At 43.4% G+C, this 27737-nt stretch overlaps 1 protein-coding gene across 1 annotated transcript in view; it reads right to left on the minus strand.

Annotated features, from left to right (window-relative positions):
- The window catches only part of SV2C (synaptic vesicle glycoprotein 2C), a gene marked incomplete at both ends in the record, with an annotated part of 177709 nt that overhangs the window by 3603 nt on the left and 146369 nt on the right, over positions 1–27737 (minus strand). Inside the window, 6 exons of the mRNA XM_082837229.1 lie at positions 14791–14950; positions 15422–15625; positions 17131–17264; positions 20362–20520; positions 23615–23703; positions 24155–24265. Of these exons, the coding sequence (XP_082693355.1) occupies positions 14791–14950; positions 15422–15625; positions 17131–17264; positions 20362–20520; positions 23615–23703; positions 24155–24265 (857 nt within the window). The remainder of the gene's footprint in view (positions 1–14790; positions 14951–15421; positions 15626–17130; positions 17265–20361; positions 20521–23614; positions 23704–24154; positions 24266–27737) is intronic.

Here is a 27737-nt window from a genome sequence, read left to right on the forward strand (position 1 = left end):
TGTGCTCTAGAGCCCGCGAGCCACAACTACTGAGCCCACGCGCCACAACTACTGAAGCCCGTGTGCCTAGAGCCTGTGCTCCACAACAAGAGAAGCCACCGCAATGAGAAGCCCGCACACTGCAACAAAGAGTAGCCCCCGCTCGTTGCAACTAGAGAAAGCCCACGTACAGCAACGAAGACCCAATGCAGCCAAAAATAAAAAAAATAAATAAAAAATTTAAAAAAAATTGGTGGCCAGGAAAAGGAGACCCCATTCTGGATAGTGAGGATAGTTTTGCCTTCACATCCAGCCTCTTTCTTATTTGGTTTTTCTGACTTCAATGCAGGGTCAGCCCTAGGTGTTTTGAGGCTCCCGGGAAGACGAAAGGGTCGCTGAATAATGGCAGCACTTAGACGCCTGGCACATGGTACATATACTGGTGTTAGCCATTGTTTTAAACACTAGCTGAAATATCTGACCCATCGACTGATGAAATTAGGAAAAAAATTAAATGTTACATTTTGAAAAGGTCTGAAATTGTGTAGAGTGTAGATCCAGACTCAGCTCATGGAATTTACCTGTTAAAGGGTAAAGTGTGAGCATTCGTTTGGTCTAGTCTAAGCTCTGGAAATGAACTTTTTCCAGACAACTCAGTTAAGTCATTGGCAGAAGTTACTTTAGCATGGGACATTTTGGAAAGTACAGGCAGTCCTAAAATCAGAAATACATGTGATCTAAAGATTCATCTGGGAGTTGGCTATTTAAAACACAATGAATTTAATTTTTCTCATAGAAACAATAATACAAATGATGGCTAGCTTCCCAGATTAATCTAAAAAAGCTATTTTAACACTGAATCCATCTGAGCAATTGGACTACAATGCTGAGAGCACTAGAAACCCCTTGAATATTTGTCTAATGAGCAAATTGCTTCTTAATATGGTTCTAATACACATCTCCTATGCATTTATTTATTTATTAACAATCATTCATTAAGCATCTATTATGTGCCTAACACTGCGCTAGGTACCAGGGACCCCAAAATTAATAAGATGAAGTCTCTTTTTACACTAAGATAGGTGCAGAGAGATCATGGTAACACAACATGCTAAGTGCATTAATAAAGATACCCGCAGGCAGGGCTTCCCTGGTGGCGCAGTGGTTGAGAGTCCGCCTGCCGATGCAGGGGACACGGCTTCGTGCCCCGGTCCGGGAAGATCCCACATGCCGCGGAGCGGCTGGGCCCGTGAGCCATGGCCGCTGAGCCTGCGCATCGGGAGCCTGTGCTCCGCAACGGGAGAGGCCACAGCAGTGAGAGGCCCGTGTACCGCAAAAAACAAAAGATACCCGCAGGCTACTACAGGGGCATAGAGGATGTGAAGTGATCTCCCGCTGTGGGTGGAGACAGTTGAAGAAAGGCTTCTCAGAGGGGATGGATGAGAATAGAATTGGTCTTGAAGGAACAGGAAGAGCTTGCAGGTGAGGATGGAATGTGGACAAAGGTGTTCTCTGGCTCTCAAAATACCCTCACATCTCTCTAAAGTATCTCCGTGGTACCCCACTCAGGTGTACCTTAGACATCTTCTCCAAAACCTTCTTGAGTGCCAAATGACCTGCCTCCCTCCAGTCCCCAAACAAGTTTCCCATTTCCTCCTGCAGCTGTTCTCAACTTGGGGTTAGAATAGCAACCTGGTTGAACTACGGTGCAGACGTGTAACCACAGCCTCACCCAGCCGTGCGCAAAACATCACTTGTGGAGCTTTTAAAACACAGTGATGTGGTCATACCAATGCCTAGGGCCATGCTCCCAGAACTTCTGACTTTACTGCTCTACTGGGAATCAAGGCATTGGTATTTTTTAGAAGCCCTGTGTGAGTCTAAGGGGTATCCAGGGCTGAGCACTCTGCAATTCTCCCAGAAATACCTACACTTTTGAATTGATTTTGATTTACTGTTATATACAAAACGCAATTACAAAAGCAAAACATCCGCTCCAGCCCTCCAACAAATGCGTTTTTTTTTTTTTTTTGGCGGTGCGCGGGCCTCTCACTGTTGTGGCCTCTCCCGTTGCAGAGCGCAGGCTCAGCGGCCATGGCCCATGGGCCCAGCTGCTCCGCGGCATGTGGGATCTTCCTGGACCGGGGCACAAACCCGCGTCCCCTGCATTGGCAGGTGGACTCTCAACCACTGCACCACCAGGGAAGCCCCAACAAACGGTTTTCAGTTCTGAATTTCCTTTATTGTGCTTCCAATCATATCTATATTTTTGCAAATCACAGGATTTCTACAACTTTGCTTTCTGCTTTCCCCCCAATCATTCCCAAAGCTGTTTGTTTGCGTTTTGTTTAAAACGAAATGATTTAGCACATAACCATTATCTCTGTAACCATACCATTGGATAATTAGAGCTTTCTAAATTTGGAGGAACGTGAATGAGATTGCCGTGAACACCTTCATATATAGGACCTCCTTTGTTTGGATGTGTTCATTAGGGAATATCACGCAGTACAACACAGCCAAGGGAAAACGTTCACGATATGGTGTGGGGAGACCGAGGGCAACCAGGAACACGGAGGCCCACAGGAGAGGAATTAACGCCAAAGGCTTCGCCCAACCTCTTTTCTTTCCCCTCCCTGGGCCTGCTGTCTTATTTACTCAACTTTGCACAGCTCATTTTCACTAGAGGCAGTTTCTCACCTAACCTGCCTCATTTCCTTTTCTTCCAACTCTTGGTTGGACTCTGGGCAGCCATGAAAACTCTCCCTGCTGGCCCAGACCTCCTTCCTGCTCCCCTCCTAAGGGTTGGCTTGTACCAACCGCAAGGCTCTCCTGTCAGGGTTTAGCCTTATTTAGATCCTGGCCACATCTCTGGGGTGGGCCTGTGTAGCCTTTTACATTCACTCATTGCAACTTGCTTCAGGGCTGGCACAGGGATGAATAGGATACTTGTGAAACGAACTAAGGAATTTTCTGATATCTTCAAAATACATTGGAAGTATATTTCTGTAATGGGTAGTTTTTTAAATCAACATTGTTAATTTTACTATTCAAATCTTTATATCTTTTTTTTGAATTTTATTTTATTTATTTTTTCATACAGCAGGTTCTTATTAGTTATCTATTTTATACATATTAGTGTATGTATGTCAATCCCAATCTCCCAATTCATCCCACCACCACCCCCCCGCCACTTTCCTCCCTTGGTGTCCATACGTTTGTTCTCTACATCTGTGTCTCAATTTCTGCCCTGCAAACTGGTTCATCTGTACCATTTTTCTAGGTTCCACATATATGTGTTAATATACGATAAGTAATGGGCATTTTTTAAGAAAACTGAAGTATAGTTGATTTACAATGTTGTGCTAGTTTCTGGTATATAGCAAAGTGATTCAGTTATACATATATATACATATTCTTATTTGTTTATTTATTTATGGCTGCATTGGATCTTCATTGTGGTGCGCGGGCTTCTCATTGCAGGGCTCAGTAATTGTGGTGCATGGGCTTAGTTGCTCCGTGGCATGTGGGATCTTCCCGGACCAGGGATCGAACCCGTGTCCCCTGAATTGGCAGGTGGATTCTTAACCACTACGCCACAAGCGAAGCCTGTTTTTCATATTCTTTTCCATTATGGTTCATTACAGTATATTGAGTACAGCTCCGTGTGCTATAGAGTAGGACCTTGTTGTTTATCTATTTTATATATAGTAGTTTGTGTCTGCTAATCCCAAATGTAATGAGCATTTTAGTGGACATTAGTTGGTCCATGTTTATTTATTGATGCCAGACTATTATCTTGCTTTCGTGGAGGAAAAACCCCTAGTTTCACATTCTGAAACCAGGACAGACTGAATTCAATTGCTTTCTGATCTTCAAAGGAAGAGAAAATTTGTCTCATCTAAGCAGTGAGTACAGGTGTGTGGTCTGTGTGTGTCCTCCTTAATTTGGGAAGATGGCATCCTGCAAGCAGGGCTTTTCTTACTCACAAACAAGTGGAGGACTTACTTGCAGTTTTGAGCCCATAGGAATCCCTGGGCCCAAAGTGGGCTTCCAACTCCCTCCCTCCCCACAACCAACAAGGGTCATCCTATTGCTTGTTCCTGTTGAAATGCAAATATATTCAGGTCAAAATGGAAGCCTTTGTGTCTTATCACTTATCTGATAAACCTCGCTAGGAAGTGAGTCCCTGGGCCAGGGTAAATGATGACAGAATGAAAGTGAGCCCTGGGAGGCAACCTGGAGTTCGTCTAAGGCCATGGTTGATGGACACGGTTGTATATCCCAAATACTGTGTGAGCTTCTTAGAAACTGATTCCCAGAGGCCCACCCCAGACCTACTGGGATGGTTCTATATGTCACAGACTAGGTATGCCCGTGCTGGGAGCTGCACCGAAGGGTCATTGCATATAGGTTTGATGCTAAGGGATCCAGGGCAAGTTACTTACCCCCTTCTGTGGCTCCTTTTCCTCACCTGAAAATGGAATAAAACTACCTTCCCTTGTAGGGTTGGAGAGAGGATTAAATAAGGTTAAATGAGATAATCTGAATACTCAGCACTGTGCCTGCCTCACCCATTCATTTCTCAGATGAGAACACCAAGCTCCAGAAAGGCTCAAGGACTAATCTAAAGTTACCCAGCTGCTTTCTGGTAGCGTCCATACCTGAATTCAGGTTTCCTCCACATTGCTGATGGAGAAGCAGGAGGAGAGGAAGAAGATGTTTCCAACAGGCAGTGCTGAATGGGGAAGGGGGAACTGACAGTTGCAGGCTCTGGAGGACACACGCCATGGATGGACAAAGTGGAAGAGGGACACAGAAGGGCAGTGGGGAGAACTGAACAGGAATGCTCCCTCACTCACAACTGGTCCAACTAGCTTACCTTGGAGAGTAGGGAGCCAGACCCCACACAGGGAGGAGGACTATCACCCATAACCAGCTGGATTGTAAAAAGCATCTTTTTTTTCCATCTTTCTATCTTTTCATCTATCAGTCATTCACCTGGAGTTCTGGTAGTGAATAAGGAAAACAAAGTCCTGTTCTTAAGGAGCTCACATTCTAGTGGGTGACAGACAGTAGACAAATGTACACCCTAACATCCTATCATCATATGGTCTGGGAGGTAATTTGCTTTAAAAGTACATCAGTATAAAGATAAGTTGTCTCTATACCCATAGCATTTAAAACATGTTAATCAGGAATTAACAGGCCAGAGGTGATTCCTTAGGGCTTTAACTATCATTTTAGAAATCTACATGAGAAGGTTTGTTAATGAACATGGAGATCAGTTTCCATTGGTGATACGAGTGCTTGATATGCAGTTGACTAGAATGTTCTGCCCTTAGCACGATGGATGGACAAGCATCCTCCAAGCCCCGCAACTTGGTGAAATGGTACCCTTGGTCCAGATTCCAGACTCTAGAGCCCACTGGTCCTGGACTCTGACACTTACAGGCATACTCTGCTGCCTGACCAGCCCCAAGTCTGGTGGTCCTGCTGTCAGCATGTCATGTCCATGGCCCTTTCAGGCAAGGGCAGAGAGATGGACTTCCCTGGAGTCAAGAATGGGCTGTAGGACTGTTTTTGTGACCATTTGCACATTTGGTAGGATTTGCTGCCATTTAATACATCCCCTGGGGGTGAGGTGGTGGGTGAAGGGCCATGTCCTGCCCACACCCCCACTTTCCACTTCTAACTTCCAGAGATAAAAATGATCTGACATTTGCTGAATGGCCAAAGTGACTCAGGTCACATAAAATATAAACATATATAATGATACGGGCTCTAAGAAAAAAGAAAGCCGAGCAAAGGGAAATGGAGTGTAGGTTGGTTAGAAAAGATGACTGAATCAAAGATTCCTTCATCTCAAAATCTTTAAACAATAAGTGAGGTCTTTATCTTCATGGGCACAGATGTGGAATCTCCTCATTTTATATCTCAAACGACTGAGGCACAGTTACGCTGAGTGGTCTTCCTGAGGTCACACAGCTGGCCGGTAAGAGATCCAGGCTTAAAGAACTTCAGGTCTGAGCTCCCGGAAGGAATGGGGAACTTCTCTGTCTAAACAACCACAGCCCTAAGGGGAGGAGATCAGGTTGGTTAATTCTGGGCAGATGTTTTAATTTTAGATCAAGGAAGAGGACCAACCCAGAGCACTGGGTGACAGCAGCAGCTGTCCAGGATGAGCAGGGAACAGCAGGTGGGAACAATCAGGGGTTTATTTTCTCATCCTTTCTGAGGTCATATCTGAAACTGGGCATGTGTAAGTGGAGGGGAGGAAGAAGGAGGCCAGTGGCCAGAGAAAGCCAGGAGCAGGTTGCTAGAAGAATCCCCGTGAGACAGGTGTGCTGGGCTGAGGGATTCTGTGCAGAGTTGGTGGCCAGTGGGGACAGCCTCGGTTTCATCACTTACAAGGTGGGAGCTCCTTGCCCTGAGCTCCATGGAGGAGGGGTAAGAATGGCTCTGGGCCATATGGAGATAGGAAGTGTGAGCCGGGGAGCTCCCAGCAGGAAGTCGCTGCCTGGATGCAGAAGGACACGCAGGCTGGAACTCAGAACCAAAATGAACCAGAGCATGTGCTGCCTCTAGAGATCTTCCTTGACTTACTATGAGTTATATCCCTCCAAACCCATCATAAGTTGAATGTATCATAAGTCAGAAATGCATTTAATAACCCTACCGAACATCATAGCTTAGCCTAGCGTCCCTTAAATGTGCTCAGAACACATACATTAGCCTGCGGTTGAACAAAATCATCTAACGCAAAGCCTATTTCATAATAAAGTGTTAAATATCTCAAGTAATTTACAGAATGCTGCATTGAAAGTGAAAAACAGAATGGTTGTATATATGTTCCTTCAAGTCTCAGCTCAGATATCACTCCTTCTAAGGAACCCTTTCTTCTGCTTTCAGAACACCATGTCCTTTCCCCACAATAACCCTGACCACACGATGTTGTGCCTGATGTTCACTTGTCCTTAAGCTCCATGAAAGTAATGACCACAAAGTAATGACTACAAATGGCTTATTCATGGTTGTATCACAGGCACTCCAAAAAAAGTTGTTGTGTAAATAAATGAACAATATTAAAAGTCATATTGAGATGGAGTAGACATACTTTTCTTATTCTTCCTACTAAATACAGCTAAAAGTCCTGGACGTTATAAAACAAACCTAAGAAGACTCTGGAAGATAAAAAAAAAAAAGGCAGAGCAGCTGGGGACCTGGGGAATGGTGGCTTCCTGAATTTTCTTTTTGCCTCATACATCTGAGACTTGGAACTGACGAAGCTGGCAAAAGGAAATACCAACAGGTACAGATTTCAATAACACCCAAACCAGAGCCTGCTCTCTCTACCCAAAGGACCAGGATAGAGGCAGCCTAGCAAGACAGAAAACGTTTAGACAACAACCTCGCTTCTCCAACCAAATACTGGAAAAAAGTGCAACCCAACTGCCAGCCACACCAGCAAAGGCTGAGTGGAAAACCTAGACTTCCATCCTCGTGAACCTGTAATGAGGGGCCTCAACATCACCATTGGGGTGGTGTCAGGGAAGGCTAAGTAGGAAGCTGGAATTTTCATCCATGCTGGCCAGTAATGAGTTTGTCCCTCCAAGGTATTGGTTATCTTGAGGGGAGCCTGGACTCCCACCGCTGTGCAGCAGGAATGAGGACACCCTTTCTTGGCTGTCAATGGAGGCTGAATGGTAACCTGGACATCTATCTCCACCTGGCAATAATGGGGTAGCGCACCCCCTCCCCTCCCAGAGAGATGTCTGAGAATGCCAACCAAAACCAAAGGCTTCAATAAGATCAGAAGTCTCAGAACATAATATGAAAATGACTGCTTTCAACTGAATATCACTTATCATCCAAATAACCAGGAAGAGCTCAAACAGAATGAGAAAAAACAATTGAGATGCCAACATTGACATGACAGAGATGTTAACATTATCTGATAAAGCTTTTAAAGCTGTCATTATAATAATGCTTCAATGAGCAATTATGAACACCCTTGAAACTCTTGAACACACAGAAATACAGAACACATCATGAAAAAATAGAAAGCCTCAGCAAAGAAATAAAAGACATAAAGAAGAACCAAATAGAAATTTTAGAACTGAAAAATCCAATAACCAAAATAAAAAGCTTAGTGATTGGGCTCAATGGCAGAATGAAGGAGAGAGTGAAAAGAATCAGTAAATTGAAGACAGAACAATAGACACCATCCAATCTGAAAAACAAAGAGAACATAGACTAAAAAAAAAAGTTAACAGAGCATCAGGGACCTGTGGGACTCTAACAAAAGACCTAATACTTATATCACTGGAGTCCAAGCAGGAAAAGAGAAAGTATTCAAATAAATAATGGTTGAAATTTGAAATAATGGCTCACAAATTTGGCAAGAGATACAAACCTACAGATTCGAGAAGCTGAGTGAATCCCAAATGTGATAACCCAAAGAAATCCACACCAAGACAAAGAAAAAAGTCTTGAGAGCAGCCAGAAGGAACACTTCACCTATAGGGAAAACAGATTGCTATATTCTCCCCTCTAAAAATGTTGCACCTGTTTTTAGAATTCCCACAACAGTCTCTGAGCAGTAATTTCACCCTCACCCACTCCAGTTAACACTGAGTTTTTATCAGTCTTTAAAATCTTGGCTTTTCTGCATAATAAAAGAAAATTACATATCACCATTGCAATTCTAAAAACAGGTGAAACATTTTTAGGGGGGAAATCTAGCAATCTAACTGTTTTTCCCTATAGGTGAAGTGTTGCCTCTGGTGGCTTTCAAGATTTTTTTCTTTGTCTTGGTGTGGATTTCTTTGGCTTATCGTGTTTGGGATTCATTCAACTTCTTGAACTTGAGGGTCTCCTAGATGGTTTCTAGATGGGGGCTGGTCTCCAGAAAAACTAACCATGTGATTAGAGGGTTGGGACTTTCAGCTTATCCCACCCTCACCTCAGGGAGGGGAGAGGCTGGAGACTGAGTTCAATCAGCAGCGGCCAATGATTTAATCAATCACGTCTACATAATGAAACCTCCATAAATCTGGAGAGCTTCCCGATTGGTGAACGCATCCACATGCCAGCAGGGTGGTGTACCCCTCAACTCCAGGATGACACAGGCTCCTGTACTTGGGAGTCTTCTGGACCTCACCCTATGTGCAGGCATACCTCATTTTATTGCACTTCGTTTTATTATACTTGGAAGATATTGTGTTTTTTACAAATTGACTATTTGTGGCAACCCTGGGTCTAGCACGTCTATCAGCATCATTTTCTCAACAGTATTTGCTCACTCCCTGTCTCTTTGTCACATTTTGGTAATTCTCACAATATTTCAAATGTTTCCATTACTATTACATCTGTTGTGGTGATCTGTAAATGAAACCAAACAGGACCCCGTGGGGCTTCTGGGATGGAAGGCTTTCTTTGTTTGTAGGGAACAGCCTCCAGCCACCATGAGGCCTCCCTAAGTCCCAAAGGGCAGATTCAAACAGTTGCTGGTCAGGGAAGGGAGGGGATGCTGAGACTAGGGAGGAGCAGCCAGGAAACAAGAGTGAAGCCTTGGGGCAGGGTCCTGGTTCCGCCTCAAGGGAGACACATAACAATATCTTTGAGCTCTTCTGCAGAACTAAAACCCCCAGCAAATGGAAGATGTGAAACTATTTGATGAAGCATTCTTCATTCCAGAGAGGAGGTCACAGTTTGATAACCTTGAATCTCATAACCCCAGTTAATCTGAGATAACCCCAGAATCTCATCAGGAGACCACCTTAGGCCAGATCAAAGGAATGCAGGCCTTTGCGCACCCTGATCTTTATCAGCAACCCCACCCTTGAACCATTGCTATGGAACTCACCAGATCCTCCTGGGTTGGGACACACAGTTTTGAGGGCACGAGCCCACTGTGTCCCCCTTTGCCTGGCAAAGCAATAAAGCTATTCTTTGTTACTTCACCCAAAACTCTGTCTCTGAGATTCAACTTGGCACTGGTGCACAGAGGCCGAGTTTCGGCATCATTACCAGAAAGAGCAAGCGATTAGAGGTTGGCACTGGGAATGGGTGGAACAGGGCTGGAGATTAAGTTCTATAAAAACTTTCGAACAACAAGATTTGATGAACTTCCAGGTTGGTGACTGCACGGAAGTACCAGGAGGGTGGCATACCTGGATGGGGCACAAAGCTCTGTGCTCCTTCTTCCGTTACCTTGCCCTATGTATGCATCTCTTCTGTCTGGCTGTTCCTGACTTGTAACCTCTCATAATAAATCGGTAAACACAAGGAAATGTTTCCCTGAGTTCTGTGAGCCATTCTGACAAGTGATCAAACCCGGGGAGGGGGTAGAGAGAACTCCAATGTACAGCCGGTTGGTCAGATGTATAGGTGATAACCTGACTCGGGTTTGGTGTCTGAAGGGGGGCACTCTTGTGGGAAGTGAGTCTTTAACCTGTGGGATCTGATGCTGTCTCCAGGTAGATCGTGTCAGAACTGAGTGAAATTTTAGAACATCCAGCTGGTGTCTACTGGGAATTAGAGAATTGCTTGGTATGGGGAAAAAAACCCTCCATATTTGGTGGCCAAAAGTCAAGAATTGAGCGTGGAGGAAAAAAAACCCGAGATTTTCCTCACAAAAAGTGTTAGCAGTGGCTGTCCTGCTTCACAGAAAAGTGCTGCTCAATAAGTACATACAATTTTAATTGCAAATTTTCCTGCCTCTTTATGAAACGATTTAGGGTAGCTTATAAAAGACAAAATTAGGGCTTCCCTGGTGGCACAGTGGTTGAGAGTCCGCCTGCCGATGCAGGGGACACGGGTTCGTGCCCGGGTCCGGGAAGATCCCACATGCCGCGGAGCGGTTGGGCCCGTGAGCCACGGCTGCTGAGCCTGCAGGTCCGGAGCCTGTGCTCCGCAACGGGAGAGGCCACAACAGTGAGAGGCCCGCGTACCACAAAAAAAAAAAGACAAAATTAATAAAATAGGAATGCAAGAGTGCAAACCAGGATGAGAGAAGCAAAGCAAATACCTGGACCATGGAGATGTAACACCGACATAGGCACTCTGCCTCTTGACCTCACAGCAGGGAAGCAACTGTGAGGAATTACTAATTTTTATCATATGAAGTGAAGAGACAAAGCAGCTCCCCAGAGCAGGTCCTGGAACTCGCTGCAGATCAGGTGGTGGGCTCTACAGAGAGGAAAGGTGCACTCTGATGGGAAACGTCCTGTCCTCACTAGTGCTTTCACAGTAAATGCAAGCCAAGAGTATAACATTAAAGGTCAAGTCCGCGCTGTGGTTGACAAATGTGGCTTTCGTGTGTTATAACTTTCATAGCATTTAGATTATATGGTAAGTTATGTCCCCCCAATATAATCATTTTCACTGGGATTTTGATAGGAGTTGGCTGTTGAATAGCTCAAGAGGCTACTTTTTTAGTTTGGGGCCTGGAATCAGAGTGTCCTAGTAAGTGACCATTAAGGACAGATTCTAGAAACTGGGCAAGGAGTTGGCAGTGCTAAAGTTCTAGTATGAAAAAATCACACCCTATAACCAACATTCTTGTCAGGATGTATTCTATTCTGCTTCCACGGGGAGAAGAGGCCATAGGGTACCTACACACAAAAACAGTTGGGGTTTTCCTCTAACAGCTGAGCCAGAGATCAGGGGAGCCCTCCTATGTGACCCAGAGGAAAGCAGCAGAGATGAAACAGAAGGCTTTAGCCCGAAACAGAGTAGGTGGTGCTAGCTAAATCACCATGGCCCTAGTGATGCCGCTCTGGCAGGTAAGTTCTCTCTCCATCACTTAAGGAAGTGACTTCCTGTACGTTATCTGGTAACATCAGCTTGAGTGCTGGAGAACATCTGCTAGCAACAGCGTGGCTAAAGTGAGGATGCACCTTGCCAATTTCTGAGTCCTGGCCCAGCTGCCATGCTCTGAAACACATCCCCATGCTTTGCTGCTCCAGCAGCAGCAAACTGAACGTAAGATGAATACTACGGCAGGCTGGTGCCTGGGACAGGTGGGACTCCTCTGAAGCTGACTTTGTCACAGCCATGCCAAACCTTCCTGAGACTGCTTGCTGGTGGTCTGGGACACTTCTACCCAACTGGCCTTCCTTCCTTACTCCTCCATGGGGCTCAGGCTTGCACTGCAGCCAGCCTGTACCTCCCTCCCCATTTTCTCTCATAACCCACATTTCCTCTAACAAAAATCCATGCATGTTTAATCCCATCTTGTCATCTGCTTCTCAGAGGATCTGAGCTAATACACACGGCAATTTCTGTTTTAATCTTGCTTGATGTTTAACCTTTCCGACAACAGAAACACAGCAGGTCCATGTTTCTCATGGACAGACCCACCTGATTTGTGGCGTTTTGTTTTTAAGCCAGGTTTTTGCCACGGGAGAATACTCATTCTTCCATTCCCATGGCAGAGGGATAAGCAGCTGATTCATCTCAAACAGTATCAAGCTTTTAAAATGTAAAATAAAAAGGTTACAGGCTATGACATAGCCTTGCTCTAACACTGAGGGGCTTTTTTAAACGTCTAGTTTAGTCCACACCTGGGCCCAGTTTGCAGGATGAGAAGGCAGGCAAGCTGCAGAGTCTTAACCTTGTTTTGGCAGCATCCTAGTCCCGTGACACCCATCCCAGGAGCTTGCCCACAGAAGAGAACTAATGTTTGTTGAAAGAAGGGAGGAGATGCCAGTTGTGGGTTGTATGTTCCTTTCAGAGCGTAAGTCAGGTTACTAATTAGAATATCTGATAAGCAGACATCCATAAGAGTTCCAGACACTCAGGAGGGAGATGGATACTGGAGTACCTACAGGGTTCCTGTAAGCTCAGTAATAGATGTTCATGAAGAAGAAATATAAGTTAGAGAGTCTGGGTATGCAGAGAATGTACCCATGGGTGCCAATAAACAAAAGGAGGACTCAGGATCAGTTGAAAATTGATATCCCAAATGTCTCTGCATTGTCGTAGAAAAAACCCTCCTCCATCTCAAAGTCCAGAGAATGCTGACTCCATCCTCTAGCAAAGAGGGCCTCCATGGTGACGGAGTGTACGCGAAATGAGAGAAGGCAAAGGCCATTTGTCTTCACTCATGTCAAATGGCAAAACAGGCTTCTATTCTTTTCATGAGTCACCTGCTGAAGCTCCACTCCAAAGCCCTACCTTCTAGCCCCTTTTATGATATGAGGTGCAAAGTCTCTGTGTCTCCATTTTGGGAACAGATGCATAATTTTCTTCCAATAGCTGTCTTTTTCTGGTCACTGGAAATGTGTTTGGCTTTCCTTCAACAGACCAGGAAGGTCAAGAGATATGTTCCAGAGACCTCTTTGTGGTGCCTTAATGCAGAGCTCACGTAGATACTTGCAAATGGAAGGTAAGAACCCTCTCAGGACTGATAAGGGGCCCGGAGAGGCTCCTTTTTTTTTTTTTTTAAGCATTATTATTATTATTATTATTTAAAACATTTATTGTTTTGCATACATTATTTTATTTTATTTTAAATTTATTTATTTTATTTATTTTTGGCTGTGTTGGGTTTTTGTTGCTGCGCTTGGGCTTTCTCTAGTTGCGGTGAGCGGGGGCTACTCTTCGTTGCATTGCACGGGCTTCTCATTGCGGTGGCTACTCTTGTTGCAGAGCACGGGCTCTAGGCGCGTGGGCTTCAGTAGTTGTGGCACACAGGCTCAGTAGTTGTGGCACGCGGGCTCTGGAGCGCGGGCTCAATAGCTGTGGCGCACGGGCTTAGCTGTTCCACGGCACGTGGGATCTTCCCAGACCAGGGCTCAAACTCATGTCCCCTGCATTGGCAGGCTGATTCTTAGCCACTGCACCACCAGGGAAGCCCCCGGAGAGGCTCTTACAGCCTATCGCTCCCTGTTTCATTACTGCTTCCTCACGCTGTTAGCCAGCAAGCTAAGTCATGGACACAATTAAATTCCTTCACTGGTTTCATTGTCCTAGTAACTCCAGCTAGCAATTATATTCCCCTACATTTTCTTTTTAAAAGGGATGAGTAGATGTATAAAATAAATAAGCTACAAGGACATATTGTATAACACATGGAATATAGCCAATATCTTATGATAACTATAAATGGAGCATAACCTTTAGAAATTGTAAATCATTACGTTGTACATTTGAAACATATATAATATTGTACTTCAACTATACCTCAAAAAAAGTCAGGTAAAAAAAGAACTTCAATGCCTTACCTCGTCCAACAAATTAAATATAAATATCCACACGTATACTGAAAAGCCTTCATAGTTCCTGGGCAAACCTGATTTTCCCATACCACATGATAGTTAAATATAATTATAATATTGAGTATATATGTTTAATACTAATATTGACTATATATTTAACTACATAATACATGCATACATTGCTATAAAAATATCTAGCTGTAAATATAGTCTAGCTATAAAAATTGGGAACAATTTCCATTGTAATTATTTAGCATTTAACTTATGATTGTCCCTTCTCAGCAATCATCATGCATCCCCAGGAATGTTTTCAAATTGAGAAACTAATCCACAAACTGCTTTCAAAGTAATAACGTTTTTATGATACTACGTGTAATAGTCAATGAGGAAGAAACAATGTTTTGCCTCATTAAAAAATAAAGAATGAATGAAAGATATGAGTAGAGCCTACAACTTCATAAGCCAGAATTTTTTCTTTTGGATTTTTGCTTTTTGGGGAAAATGACAGTTTGGCTTGTTTGCTCTGACTTTTCAGTGGTCCTGTGGGGCTCAGAGAACCTCTTGCTGGAGGCCCATTTCCACATACCTCCGATCTGTAGGGTACAGCTCCACAGTGACCACATCAAGAGAGTTCCAGGCCGAGATGGTCAACCCATTGTACAGACACAGCATGCCTATCATCATGGATTCGCTGGTGCCAAACCAAAGGAAGAAACAGCTGATCCCCGAAAGCACCATAGAGCCACCTGCCAACGAAGCAGACACGGCTGGGACGTTTCCTGTCATCTTAGTAGAGCAAAGACCCTCGAGGGCTTTGAGATCTCAGAGCAAAACTGAATCCCAAGAGGAAGCCACAGCCTGGGTTCATAAAGCTCAGGTACAAGTGTGCTTACTTGTATATAAGGTTTGCGCCTCTAACTACCTTCTGAACACAGCGAGCATGAAATACACATCATCAATCACTCAGCTATGTAAGTAGAAAAAGAGACATTAGTCACACATAATTAGTTTTTCAGTCTGTTAACTCACAGAAGCTGTTCAAATGAGATGTAATTAGACATCTTTTACTAAAATTTAGTCCTAATGAAAGGTCTTAAGGGATTTCTCCTCATCTCTGTGGGATGCAAATCCTAGGGGGGTAGGGAGTATAGCAGGAGACAGGCTCCCTCTAGACTGCAAGGGCAGCTCTTGTATTTTACATGAAACCAAGCACATACCTAGCATCGTTAAGCGCCCGATTCTGTCCATTAGGAGAGCAGACACGATGTTCCCTGGCAACACTGCCAATGTCCCCAGGAAGTTGACAAAATAAATCCAGTAGGCACCATAGTCATCTTCAAAGGTAACGTAGCATCCTGTCTTGTTGTGCAAAAATGTGCAGTTTTGAAATTCGCAGTTAATGAATTTATGTGGTTCAAAATCTGTGAACACAAAGAACGACAACTTATACTGGTGCATGAGAGTCGCGCACCGAAAGCCTGCCGAGAATTCAGAACAAAATCATGGTATTGTAGGCTCCTTGAGGGCTTCAGGGCCTGGCCAAAGCACAGGATCTAGTCTAGGACCCCACATTACGAAGCAGCTGAAGGTAGGAATACTTCTGTTGAATAAAGGAATAAACTAAAGAGTCCAGTTATCCTCTGATTTCTTATGGTTGGTCATTGCTAATTACATGATTGCTTACTCCTTTACGATGTTACTTTCTTCTAATTATCATGTTACATAAGGACTATCATTAGAGTACTAAGGCTTCCATACTACAATTATAAAAATAATTTGTTTCAAAATGTGTATGAATCGGCCTTACTACTGCCATTTTATAGGGCTCGGAGGCAGCGAGAAGAAACAGGACCTTCCTTGGGTCCTTGAGGCTGAATTTATGAGAGAAGGCTCAAGTGGAGGAACCCACCGAGGAACCCGAGTCAGCCTCGTTGGAAGGTCACCAGCATTCGCTGCTGATTTTGTTTTTTCTTGAACTTGGATCTAGCCAAAAGGGGCTGCAGATGATGCTGGGCTCTGCTAAAAGGCAGTGAGAATCAAAAGGGTTGCTGTCCTCGCTGAACAAGATGCGCCTAAAAAGCTGGTCTTCTGAGGCTGAATGGGTTGGAAGACAGCGAGAGCGCGGTTTAAACAAAGCCCGAGACCCCTGACTCCACTCTCACTTGGAGCTAGGCAGAGCTGGCTCCTGTCTGATCACCAAGAAGGCAGGACTGGCAACAGGGTGGAGCTGATCCTCCTGCCAGTGTCGGGCTGTTATTCTGAACTCATGGGACAGATGGACCAACGTGTGTCGGTGGCAAGGCCTGGGCTTTGCAATCAGATGAGCCTGGGCTCAAATGGCAGCTGTTTCTAGCTCTACAACTGTGGCCAAATTACTGCGTTGTTCTAAGCCTCAGCTACCGTGAAAATTAAACAAGATAATGAGTGTCTAATAACCTGAGGTAGGAACCAGCACACAGTAGGTGTTCAATCAATGTTTGCTGCCCTTCCTCTTTTTCCCTGGGGAGTTTTCCAGCCTCCATTAAATGGACTGGACTAAAAGACTGTATCTGATTGAGCATGTTTCATCCATCTCTGTAGATCCGTAGTTCAGGCATGCTCACTTAAGCTAACGCCAGATTTTGAAATCAGGATGATCAAAACAAACGAACCACAGGTTAATTCTTTGCTTTAAAAATTATTCACCAGAGGATTTTGTATTTCCAGCTTTGAACTCGGCAAGCTCCATCTGCATTAAGTGTGACAAAGACAGTCAATACAAGCTCAGCTTTGATCCAACCTGACGGAGGGAGTCCGTTCATTTGTACTTCAACCTTCACTTCCCCCGTAAGCCTATGCCCACGCCTATCACCAAATGAGTATCACGTTTCTGCCAAGAACTAGGGCCTGTGAAGAGGCGCCAGGCAGGGTTAAGTGGCACACCTACCTGTGTTGTTAAAAACAGTATTAATAAACATGCAGTTCTTGAAGTAGGTGTTGACTGAAGTTACATCCTCAAAGGTGCAGGACTTAAAAACCGAATCTTTGAAAATTATGGATTTGAGCCTGATCCCTTCGAATCTGCCCAACACACAAAAAGATTCACATTGATGATTGTGTCTATCAGAGTTGAAAGCTAAGTCAGACAGATTTAGAGATGTGAGGTCCCACGAGGGCCTCTCTTAATTATAAAGGACATTGGCTTCTGGATTTTCTAAGCCCCTAGCTTTCCCCCTTTTTCCTCTGCGGCCTGTCCTTTGGTTATCTCATTGCTTACCAATAGTATTTCCTACCAGAAGAAGAGATGGCATTCAAAGTAGCCGCATTTAGCTTTTGGCGATGTTGGTAAGCGTTTCTGTAGGGTCTACAGCTGAAGGTATTGAGTTTGGAGATTACCTGTGGCTACTGATTCTTTATTTTTCAATCCTATCCTCTTGTTCCTTCACACATGCCTTTATTTGAAAATCCTCTATTTGGGGTTAATAGCTCTAACTTGAGGATGTGCTTCCATGCTCACTTTTTTTTTAACATCTTTATTGGGGTATAATTGCTTTACAATGGTGTGTTACCATGCTCACTTTTAATGAAAGTCTATTTCCCAAGCTGAAAACCCAAAGCTTCTTAATTCTAGTGTAGGGACTTCCAATTATCTTGAAGAGAGGATGGGAGAATCATTTATGTGAGGAATGATTGTCTTGGGGGTCAAGAAACTCATAGCTTACAGTCATTTCCAAGAATATTTTTTTTCTCATCGCTAAGAGGTACCAAGTAGAACGACCGTAGCCCTGCTTATTTTTGGAAATGCGTAGAATGATGGAAGTTGCTCAGGTCCATTTTTGGGTGATGTAAAGGGGAAGGGGGAGATGATAATAGTCACAATGATCCTAACATCTCAGAAGAGTCTATGGCTCAGATATTCAGTGTTGATAAGGACTCTTGGGAGACATGGATACATATTCTCAGTGTGTCTCGGCAATTTATTAAGAGACTATGAATGTATACTTAGCCAGTCACTGAGAGGAAAATGCTTATTCACCTGGGGAAGAAGTTATTACACCAAATACCACTCTTATGAGAGCAGAAAGGGACTGATCCTCCCAAGCAAGTGAGCTGACTTAAAAGCAATTCACTATCGAGTACTCTGAAAATCATCCTCACCCTAACGTCGGACTGCATTTGTCCACTCAAAATGCACTAAGCGCCTATGAGACCAACCTCCTCAAAAAACAATCTTATTTCAACCCTTACTCTAGGAGTCCAGAGTAAAACCATCTAAGCCATAAATCTATCTACTAAAGGAGGGTAAATAATGGCACATTTGAAGAAGATCACTAATTTTCTGAAGTGAAACTGAATTTAGAAAGGGGAAACCATTGTTTTTAATGGATACTATATGCACAGGGTACACACGGTGCAAAATTCAAAATGTTGAAGAAGGAAAAAGTAAGTCTTTTGTCTCCCATCCTCAAGCCACCTAGTTCTTTTTCCCAGGGATAACCACTGTTGTCAGTTTCCCGTATGCTCTTCCAGAAGCATTCTGTATACAGGGCGCTAGCAAACAGGACACTATTCTACCCCTTGCCTCGTTCTCCTCGGAGTCTACTTCGGAAGTCATTCCTTATCAGTATATAAAGAATCGCCATTTTAGAATATTGACTAGGAAAACTATTTTTAAAAAATGAGTTAGCTAGTGGTATTTCAAATTTCCCTGAAAGACAAAAAAAAAAAAAAAATTTCTATCGCCTTCTCAAATAAATGTATATGTTTTAGAGGGATTTTAATCCTATTAAAATTATTAATCATTACATTGCCAAAGTAAAAAATTTCTCCGTGATGACTGAATATCCAGCTTAGAACTTTTTATTAAAAATATGACTGTCAGAGGGCTTCCCTGGTGGCGCAGTGGTTGAGAGTCCGCCTGCCGATGCAGGGGACGCGGGTTCGTGCCCCGGTCCGGGAAGATCCCACATGCCGCGGAGCGGCTGGGCCTGTGAGCCGTGGCCGCTGGGCCTGCGCGTCCGGAGCCTGTGCTCCGCAACGGGAGAGGCCACAACGGTGAGAGGCCCGTGTACCACAAAAAAAAAAAAAAAAAAAAAGACTGTCAGAGGCACAAACGTATTAGAAATTTCTAATGGAGTAACAATAACTTTTAAGTAGTTAAGTCAATTTTCATGCTAGAATTATAGAGCACTTGACTCTAAAGTTTCTGCGGAGAAGCAAGTACCGATTCGAGTCAGTATTTTATGTGGGAGAGTGAAGGTCATCCTATATGGATTAGGCCCCTCACTGAATTGCTGATCCAAACAACTACCTCCTGGTTGGTCACTCTCCTTTGCATTACACAAATCATAAGTATCCCACAGAATTATTTTTCATCTTTCCAAACTAGTTTTTGCCCAGGGAAACTTTGATCATTTATTTTTATAGAGTTTTACTTTAATTTTGAAACTGGGAGAATTTCCTAAGAATGATATAAACCAACAGGAACTCATACCAGCAATTATTTGCTCAGATAACAAATAATGGGTAGAAATGAGGACCCTGTCTACCCCTTTCCCTCTCTGAAAAAATAAACCACAACCACCTTTGGAGTCACTTCTCTCTCCTCATCAAGAGGTGTTTCAGACTCCATACTCAAAAATGTCCTGTGCTAACTTATTCCATATTTTCAAAGCTCTTAACTTTGGGGAATCATTCCTATTCTCTAATTGAAACTTTTCCTGATACAACTTAACCCCAATTCTTGACTCAGCATAGTGGAGAAGGAAGGAAATCTGAAAAGTGGACCCCTTTTCCAGAGATAAAAACAGGCATGAGATTACAGGGCAGATTTCCTCTCTGAGTTAAATAATGCTATAACCTAACTTATTTTCTCATAATCTTCACTCTTCTCTTCCATAACTTATTTTGCTTGCTTTCCAAGGCCTCTCTGAATTTTCTTTTCACACCAGTCAATTCCATTTCTTTATCAATATGAAGCAGCCCAGTTTCAGAAGTAGTGATAACTGATATACGTGGACCTTTTCTTTAAAGACCATTTGGAAGTATTTAAATTCAGTCTGAAAATGACTACATGTACAAACTAAAAAAACTATTCATATTTTAGTGCCGTGAAGGCTAATAAGAAATACATGTTTGAGACCAGGTAGGAAGTGAAATGATTTAAAAGTTTCCAGACCTGCCGTTGTCCCATTCCAGTCCAGAAACAATCTTATTTGTCGTTGTAAAGTTAGTAGTTAAATTTGAAAATTTTCCTGTCGGATCATCTACATCTTTCAACACACTCGACTGCAGATGTTTAATAACATCAGGGAACCAAATGGATAAACCGTAGTACCTGCAAAGACAAAGAAACGTGAGTTTGTAAAGGTGCCGACAACCCTAGCGGCCATGACCATCTCCCCGTCATTTTCAGAGAGGTGGTGGTTTCTGGAGAAGCACTGCTGAGTAGGACCCGCCTCTTGTAGCATTATGAACCATCAAACAGTAATCTCACTGGACCCTCCTCATCACAAGTCTGCAAAAATCACGCTAGAGGGATGGCCTGGGTTTCCCTGGAGAACCGCAGGTCTGTAATTCCTGAACCCTTCCTTTGGGAAGAGACGTGCATAAGAACCCCATCGTACACCAGCACATGGCATCCTGGCCCTAATGTTTTTCTCATCCCCGTAGGCTGCACTGAAGGACCCCATCTCCTAGTCTGGAGCTACAAACTCCTGGGGTCCCCAGACTGTGAGGGCCCTTAAAGAATGACCTCTCTATTAATGGACAAGCTTTCTTGCTTCCTACACTACTATGGTACCGCTAGCCTCGGGGCAGAGCCCACGCTCAAAGAAGTTCAAGGCTGGAAAAAAGGCCATTTAAGTTATTCATTGGAAAAGCCAGGTTACTGCCCACTTTCTGCCTCTTGCCTCTGGTGTGCTATTCTAACAGCTTACAGCTCAGTCATACAGCTGTGACCTTCATAACAGCAGCCACTAACCACATGTGGCTACTGAGCAGTTAAATGTGACCAGTCTGAATGAGATGTGCCATGAGTATGAAACACCAGATTTGAATACTTATGGGAAAAAAAACCGTAAAATTAAGTTGTTAATCATTTCATATTGATTAAATGTCAGAATGATAATATTTTGGACAAAATGAGTGAAATAAAATGTTATTAAAATTTGTTTCACCTGTTTCCTTTTCCTTTTTTTTTCTTTAAATGTGGCTGCCAGAACATTTAAAATGACACATGTGGCTGACATTATATTTTTACTGGACAACGCTGCTCTAAACTGGTGGTTCCCACCCAAAGCACGGTCCCTGGGCCAGCAGCATCAACATCACCCGGGAACTTGTTAGAAATGCAGACTCTCAGGCCTCATCCAGACCTGCTGAATCAGAAACTGTGGGATGGAGTCCTCCGTGTTAAGTCTCCTGATGCACACTCAAGTTTGAGAACCACTGCTTTAGCTTATCCCTAGTTACATTGAGCTACAAAGGGAAAGAAGTGGTCATGAGCATAACTTTTGCAGGTAGATATGCTAGGTTTGAATCCTGGCCTTGCCAGTGACCAGCTGTGTGATCCTGGGCAAGTTATAAAAGCCTCAGTTATCCCCCCATCTCTAATATTGGAATGATGATAGTACCCACCTTCCTGGGTAGTTGCTTGGATTAAATGGAATGCCAAGTACCTAGCACATAGCGAGTGCTCAAAAGACGAAGTTTTTTTTAAAAAAATAAATTTATTTATTTAATTTATTTATTTTTGGCTGCGTTGGGTCTTCGTTGCTGCGTGCGGGCTTTCTCTAGTTGAGTCGAGCGGGGGCTACTCTTCGTTGCGGTGCAAGGGCTTCTCATTGCGGTGGCTTCTCTTGTTGAGGATCACGGGCTCTAGGCGCAAGGGCGCAGTAGTTGTGGTGTGTGGGCGCAGCAGTTGTGGCTCACGGGCTCTAGGGCACAGGCTCAGTAGTTGTGGTGCACGGGCTTAGTTGCTCCGCCGCATGTGGGATCTTCCCGGACCAGGGCTCGAACCTGTGTCCCCTGCATTGGCAGGCGGATTCTTAAACCACTGCACCACGAGGGAAGCCCCATAGTAGGCATTTAATACTCGTTAATTTTCAGCCCTCTCTTCCTTCACAGATCAATTTTTTTTTAGAACTTGAGTGGGAGTTACTTTACATGTTCTAAGTCAACCCTGTCAATTTAGAAATAAGGAACTAAAACTTGGTAGTGTCCCCAAGTCACACAGCAGAACAACCCCTACCTTCCTGGTCTCTCCCTTTACTACAACTCACAGCACTGGGAAAGGCTGGTCATCTGCGATCACTCACTGGTTTTCATTTAGGGATGTTAAGACATGGAGCTTGTAGCATAAATATTGGGCTCTACCAGAGCCTATTGACCTGAAAGTGTAGGGTATTATCTACCTGCCTTTAAAAAACAATAAATTAGGCAAAAATCGAGTTGTATACACATATTCTAAAGTGAGTATGTCAACCATTTGCAACAAAAATTCTGAAATGTTCTCCCTACCTCCTCTTTTCTTAGAATACATATATGGTGGTTTTATTTATTGAGCACTTATTATGTGCCAGGGCCATATATCCGTGAGCAAAACAGTTTAAAATCCCTGTTCTCACAGAACTTCCAGAGGAGGAAGACAGAGCTTTCTTTATTCTTTAAAGAATGGAGGGCTTCCGTGGTGGCGCAGTGGTTGAGAGTCCGCCTGCCGATGCAGGGGACACGGGTTCGTGCCCCGGTCTGGGAAGATCCCACCTGCCGCGGAGCGGCTGGGCCCGTGAGCCATGGCCGCTGGGCCTGCGCGTCCGGAGCTTGTGCTCCGCAACGGGAGAGGCCACAACAGTGAGAGGCCCGCGTACCGCAAAAAAAAAAAAAAAAATGGAAAAGCTTTTTGTCTATTAGAAGATGATAGAAGGTACGATGGGGAATAATAAAGCTGAAAAGGGGACCGGGAGTACTGAGGGGCTGCAGTTTTCAAAAAGGTGCTTCGGGAGGTATCATTGAGAAGGTGACACACCAGGAAAGACTCAAAGGAGGAGAGGAAATGAGCCAGGCCATGTCCGGGGGCAGGACTAAGGCCCGAGATGGAACATGTTCAAGAAAGTTCTGACACATTTGAGGAAGAGCAAAGAGGCCGGTGGGCTGGGGCCGCGCCAGTGAGGAGAGGAGGGTGGGCAAACCATTCGCGGGCTTATCGAACTTTCCAGACACTGTTGGTTTTGCCACCCCCGCTTCTTTATGACAGCATAAATTAAATGACTGGGTGATAAAAACTGTAATTGCCAGCAAATGGAAAATGAAAACAAAAATTCTTTCGTAGAGGTTAACAGCATCAAACAGTATAAGAAGAAAAGCAGCGTGGTTGGGAGTTACAGTGTGGAAATTTAAAGATTTCACTCACCAAGAATTTAGGCATCACTTACCCAAAGGACAGCGTGAACCAAACAATCGTAAGCTTTATGGTATTGTCCTTGACTGGGTAGGTGAAACAGCTCATAAAAGTCAACCAAATCTGTGAAATATTAGAGAGTTAATTTTCTTAGGCAGTTACCTAGTCAACCGCATTTCCCAACCCCCTCCAACAAATTATAAAAAATGTTGAGTTTTCTTTGGGCTGGATTCATTTGAACTTACAGTGTAAAAGCTAAAGGCTATAGGAAACCAAATTTTTGGTTTCTGGAATTTTTATTTATCAGCTTCCAACGGACAAAGTAACTCAAGACATCAGTGTACCCCATCACTGCCAGGACTCCTTGCCTAATACCTTCCCTCCCCAAAGAGGGAATGTCTTGGTAACCCCGCTAATCCCAAGGGGATCCTATTACCTGGTCCTACGCTAGGAATTGGGTGTCCTGGGCAGAAGGGGGAAGAACCCCATTCACGGGACAGATTGAGTCAATCCTGTTTCTGACTAACCTCAAGTACCAAGTTGGCCAGCAAGTCAGGATGGGCTTGTTACTTACTCCATACAGTTCTGTGCGGATCCGAACAAAACACCTCCTGTACCATGTTCCTGTGTCACTCTCGATTTCGATCAGCTCATCTATTTGTCTTGGGGTTTTGATTCTGTTTACCTGTAAGGAGCAACAGAGGGCAAAGTGTTGAGTTCTCTTCTCTGAAGTTGGCGGAGTTTAGGCTTACAATTTGTTTTCAAAGGAGTGAAAGCTGACTCCAACAAAAAGGAAGCAGGTATTTGATACACAAGCAGGTATCATACATAGAGACCACTGGTGTAAGTACAGAGACTCCAAAGAACTGAATAAAGAATGAATGGGGAAAATAAAAGAACAAATGGGAGGGAATACCATAAAGAAGAGGGGGAAGAGTAAGTAGTAATGGAATAATATGAAAACAAAATACCCTTCTCTGAATCACTAGTAAAAAGGCACACATTAGGGGGTTGGGGAGGGATGGATTGGGATTTGGGGATTAGTAGAAGCAAACTATTATATAGAGAATGGATAAACAACAAGCTCCTACTGTAAACACAGGGAACTATATTCAATATCCTGTGATAAACCGTAATGGAAAAGAATATGAAAAAGAATGAATATGCATGTATAACTGAATCACTTTGCTGTACCGCAGAAATTAACACAAGATTGTAAATCAACTGTACTTCAATAAAATAAATTTTTTAAAAAAGGCATACATTAGCAGATTAAACATCCAGATAGATTCGCTTCTGGATTAAGAACTACTTTGCTTAGACTAAAATGACTGAACACACTTTTCTTCGGAATCTGCTTATTTGATGAATTTGGCCCCTAAACATAGTTCTTAAAGTTTTCCCATCAAACTTCCATTCTTAGAGCATCCCTGTGACCCTTGCTTCCTTCTCCCACAGCCCCTGACAGTGCCTGGTCAGCAAGTACCCGCAGGTGGCCATGAGGTGAGGTCCAGTGAATGAGCTTCAATTACAAGCCTCAACACGGACTCTTCAAGGTTAGAAGGGGAAGAAATGATGGAGGATCAGCCTGAAGCTGTATCCCTGACTTAAACTAGCCTCCTTTTGCTAAGGAAAAGAACGAAGAGTCAGGAGAAGCAATGCTTCCAACATAGAGAATGAAGCGTGAAAAGAGAGAGAAAAAAGAGCATGGTTCCTTTGTGGACCTGTCCCATCTGACCCTTTCAGTCAACATCTAACTGCTGTTGATACACCTGAGAGAGGACACAGGAATGTGTACACGTTACCCTGCCAGGGACAACTCCTGAACAGATCTTTCTGGAGAGTCTGCCAACATCCAAAGGAGCACTTCTATCATGAGACTCCAGCTGCCAAGACTGGCTTTTGACAGAGGTGATTAGGGGACCCTCGGTATCTTTCAAATTACACCAGGTGGGCAGTAGCCTCTTCATGGCTATGTAAACAAAGATGTCCATATTTAATGACAATAATGTCTGAGTTAATGTCTGGGATTCCAAACAGAGTCAGCTCCAAATCATCCATGTAGGCATTATTTTGTGATATTCCAGAATTCCTTTTTCTAAATCACAGGGGTATTCTTCTTCTTCTTCTTTTTTTTGTTTGTATTGAATGAAAGATTCATTAAATTCTATAGTGCTTTACGGTTTTCAAAAGTTTCACACAAGTGATTTCATATAATCCCATAATAACCCCTTTCTTTCTCCTACCCCTATACTGCCCCTCCTCCTTTAACTCTCCCCACTGGTAACCACTAGTTTGTTCTCTGTAGCTGTGAGTCTGTTTCTGTTTTGTTATATTCATTAGCTTGTATTTTTTAGATTCCACATATAAGTGATATCATACAGTATTTGTCTTTCTCTGACTTATTTCACTTAGCATAATGCCCTCCAAGTCCATCCATGTTGCTGCAAATGGTAAAATTTCATTCTTTTTTTATGGCTGAGTAATATTCCATTATATATACATACCACATCTTCTTTATCCATTCATTTGTTGATGGACACTTAAGTTTCTTCCATACCTTGGCAATTGTAAATAATGCTGCTATAAACACTGGGGTGTATGTATCTTTTCAAATTAGTGTGTTTGTTTTTTTTGGATATATACCCAAGAGTGGAATTGCTGGATCATATGGTAGTTCTATTTTTAGTTTTTTGAGGTAACTCCATACTGTTTTCTACATCGGTTACACCAATTTACATTCCTTCGAGCAGTGTACGAGGGTTCCCTTTTCTCCAAATCCTCACCAACGTTTGTTATTCGTATTCTTTCTGATGATAGCCATTCTGACTTGACATATTACTTTTGGGAGGCTTCTTCTCCACTCATCAATGTTTGTGCATTCTTTCATTGGCACCCATGGGGAGCCAGGCCTAGCACTAGACCCTGGAGGTGCAAACATAAAACATCACACCATCCAAGCAATTACCATACAAATTAGAAAGTACTCTAACGGAAATCTATATCAGATGGGAGAGACATATTGTACAGAACACCCAAGTTGACCTGAGAGTGAGAAAAAAGCCTTCATGGACTGTGGAATTTGAGTTGGAGCTTATGGAAAAGTATGTCATTTGCTATGTGTGTCAACTACTTGAAGGGCATTCCAAGTGGGAGGAATATCATGTGCAAATGTCCAGGGGTGTGAGAGAAAAGAGTGTATTGGAAACTACATAGCATTTGCTATTCCTGAAGAATAGTGCAAGGGCAGAGGGCAGTGAGTAAGGAGGGCTGAAACAAATCAGTGGCAGGAAGGGTGGAAAGGTAAGAGACAATAATGAGAGATACTTAGGATGGCGGATAATAGGACACAGTGATTTCTTGGACATACTGGAGATAAAGAAAGAAATAGGTTAGTTTTCAGGGCTCTGGTTTGGGTGGTGCTGGTGGTACTTGCTGATAGAATTTTAGACAAGGAAGAGGTTTGGAAACTCTTAAGGTGAGAAGTTCAGATTTAGAAATTCAGAATTTGAAGGGCCTATGGTACATAGGAGTATGGCCACAAAGACCTTCAACATGTACGTCTGGAGCTCAGGAGATCTGTCCATTAGGAGACAGAGATCTAGGAAGTAGCTGAGATAAGCTAAGGAGAGTGTGTAGGGTTAAAAGGGAAGTTAGCTGCAAATAAAGCCCTGAAAAACAATATTTAAAGTAGGCACATAGGAAGAAAAGCTTAGAAAGGAGAGAAGGAAGGCATGTGAATTCACTGTATTGTATCAATAGATATAACAAGGAAAAAGACAAATGTGTCATGGTGGAATCATGTCATGACTTTGAAAGTTACATATAAATGACTTTGAGATTACCCATTCTTTTAGAGTGTTCCCACCTTATTCCCACTTAACCCTTATACAGTAATATTAACGTGGATGACCATGAGTGAACTCGGTACCTCAGACCTTCTGGAAGAAAAAGCAGGTTAGCAGGGCAATGAGGCCCTACAGAGACACCTTCTCAGAAGTCGTGGGTAAAGGGTTTATCCTCATCTAGCTGAGAAGGGTTAGGGACACTGAGTATCTAAATAACATCTCAAGATTCTTCTTGCCGTATGATCCTTTAATTTAAAAATATTCTTGGGGCTTCCCTGGTGACGCAGTGGTTAAGAATCCGCCTGCCAA

Source organism: Leucopleurus acutus, assembly GCF_964270905.1.
Source record: "Leucopleurus acutus genome assembly, chromosome: 3".
NCBI lineage: Eukaryota > Metazoa > Chordata > Mammalia > Artiodactyla > Delphinidae > Leucopleurus > Leucopleurus acutus.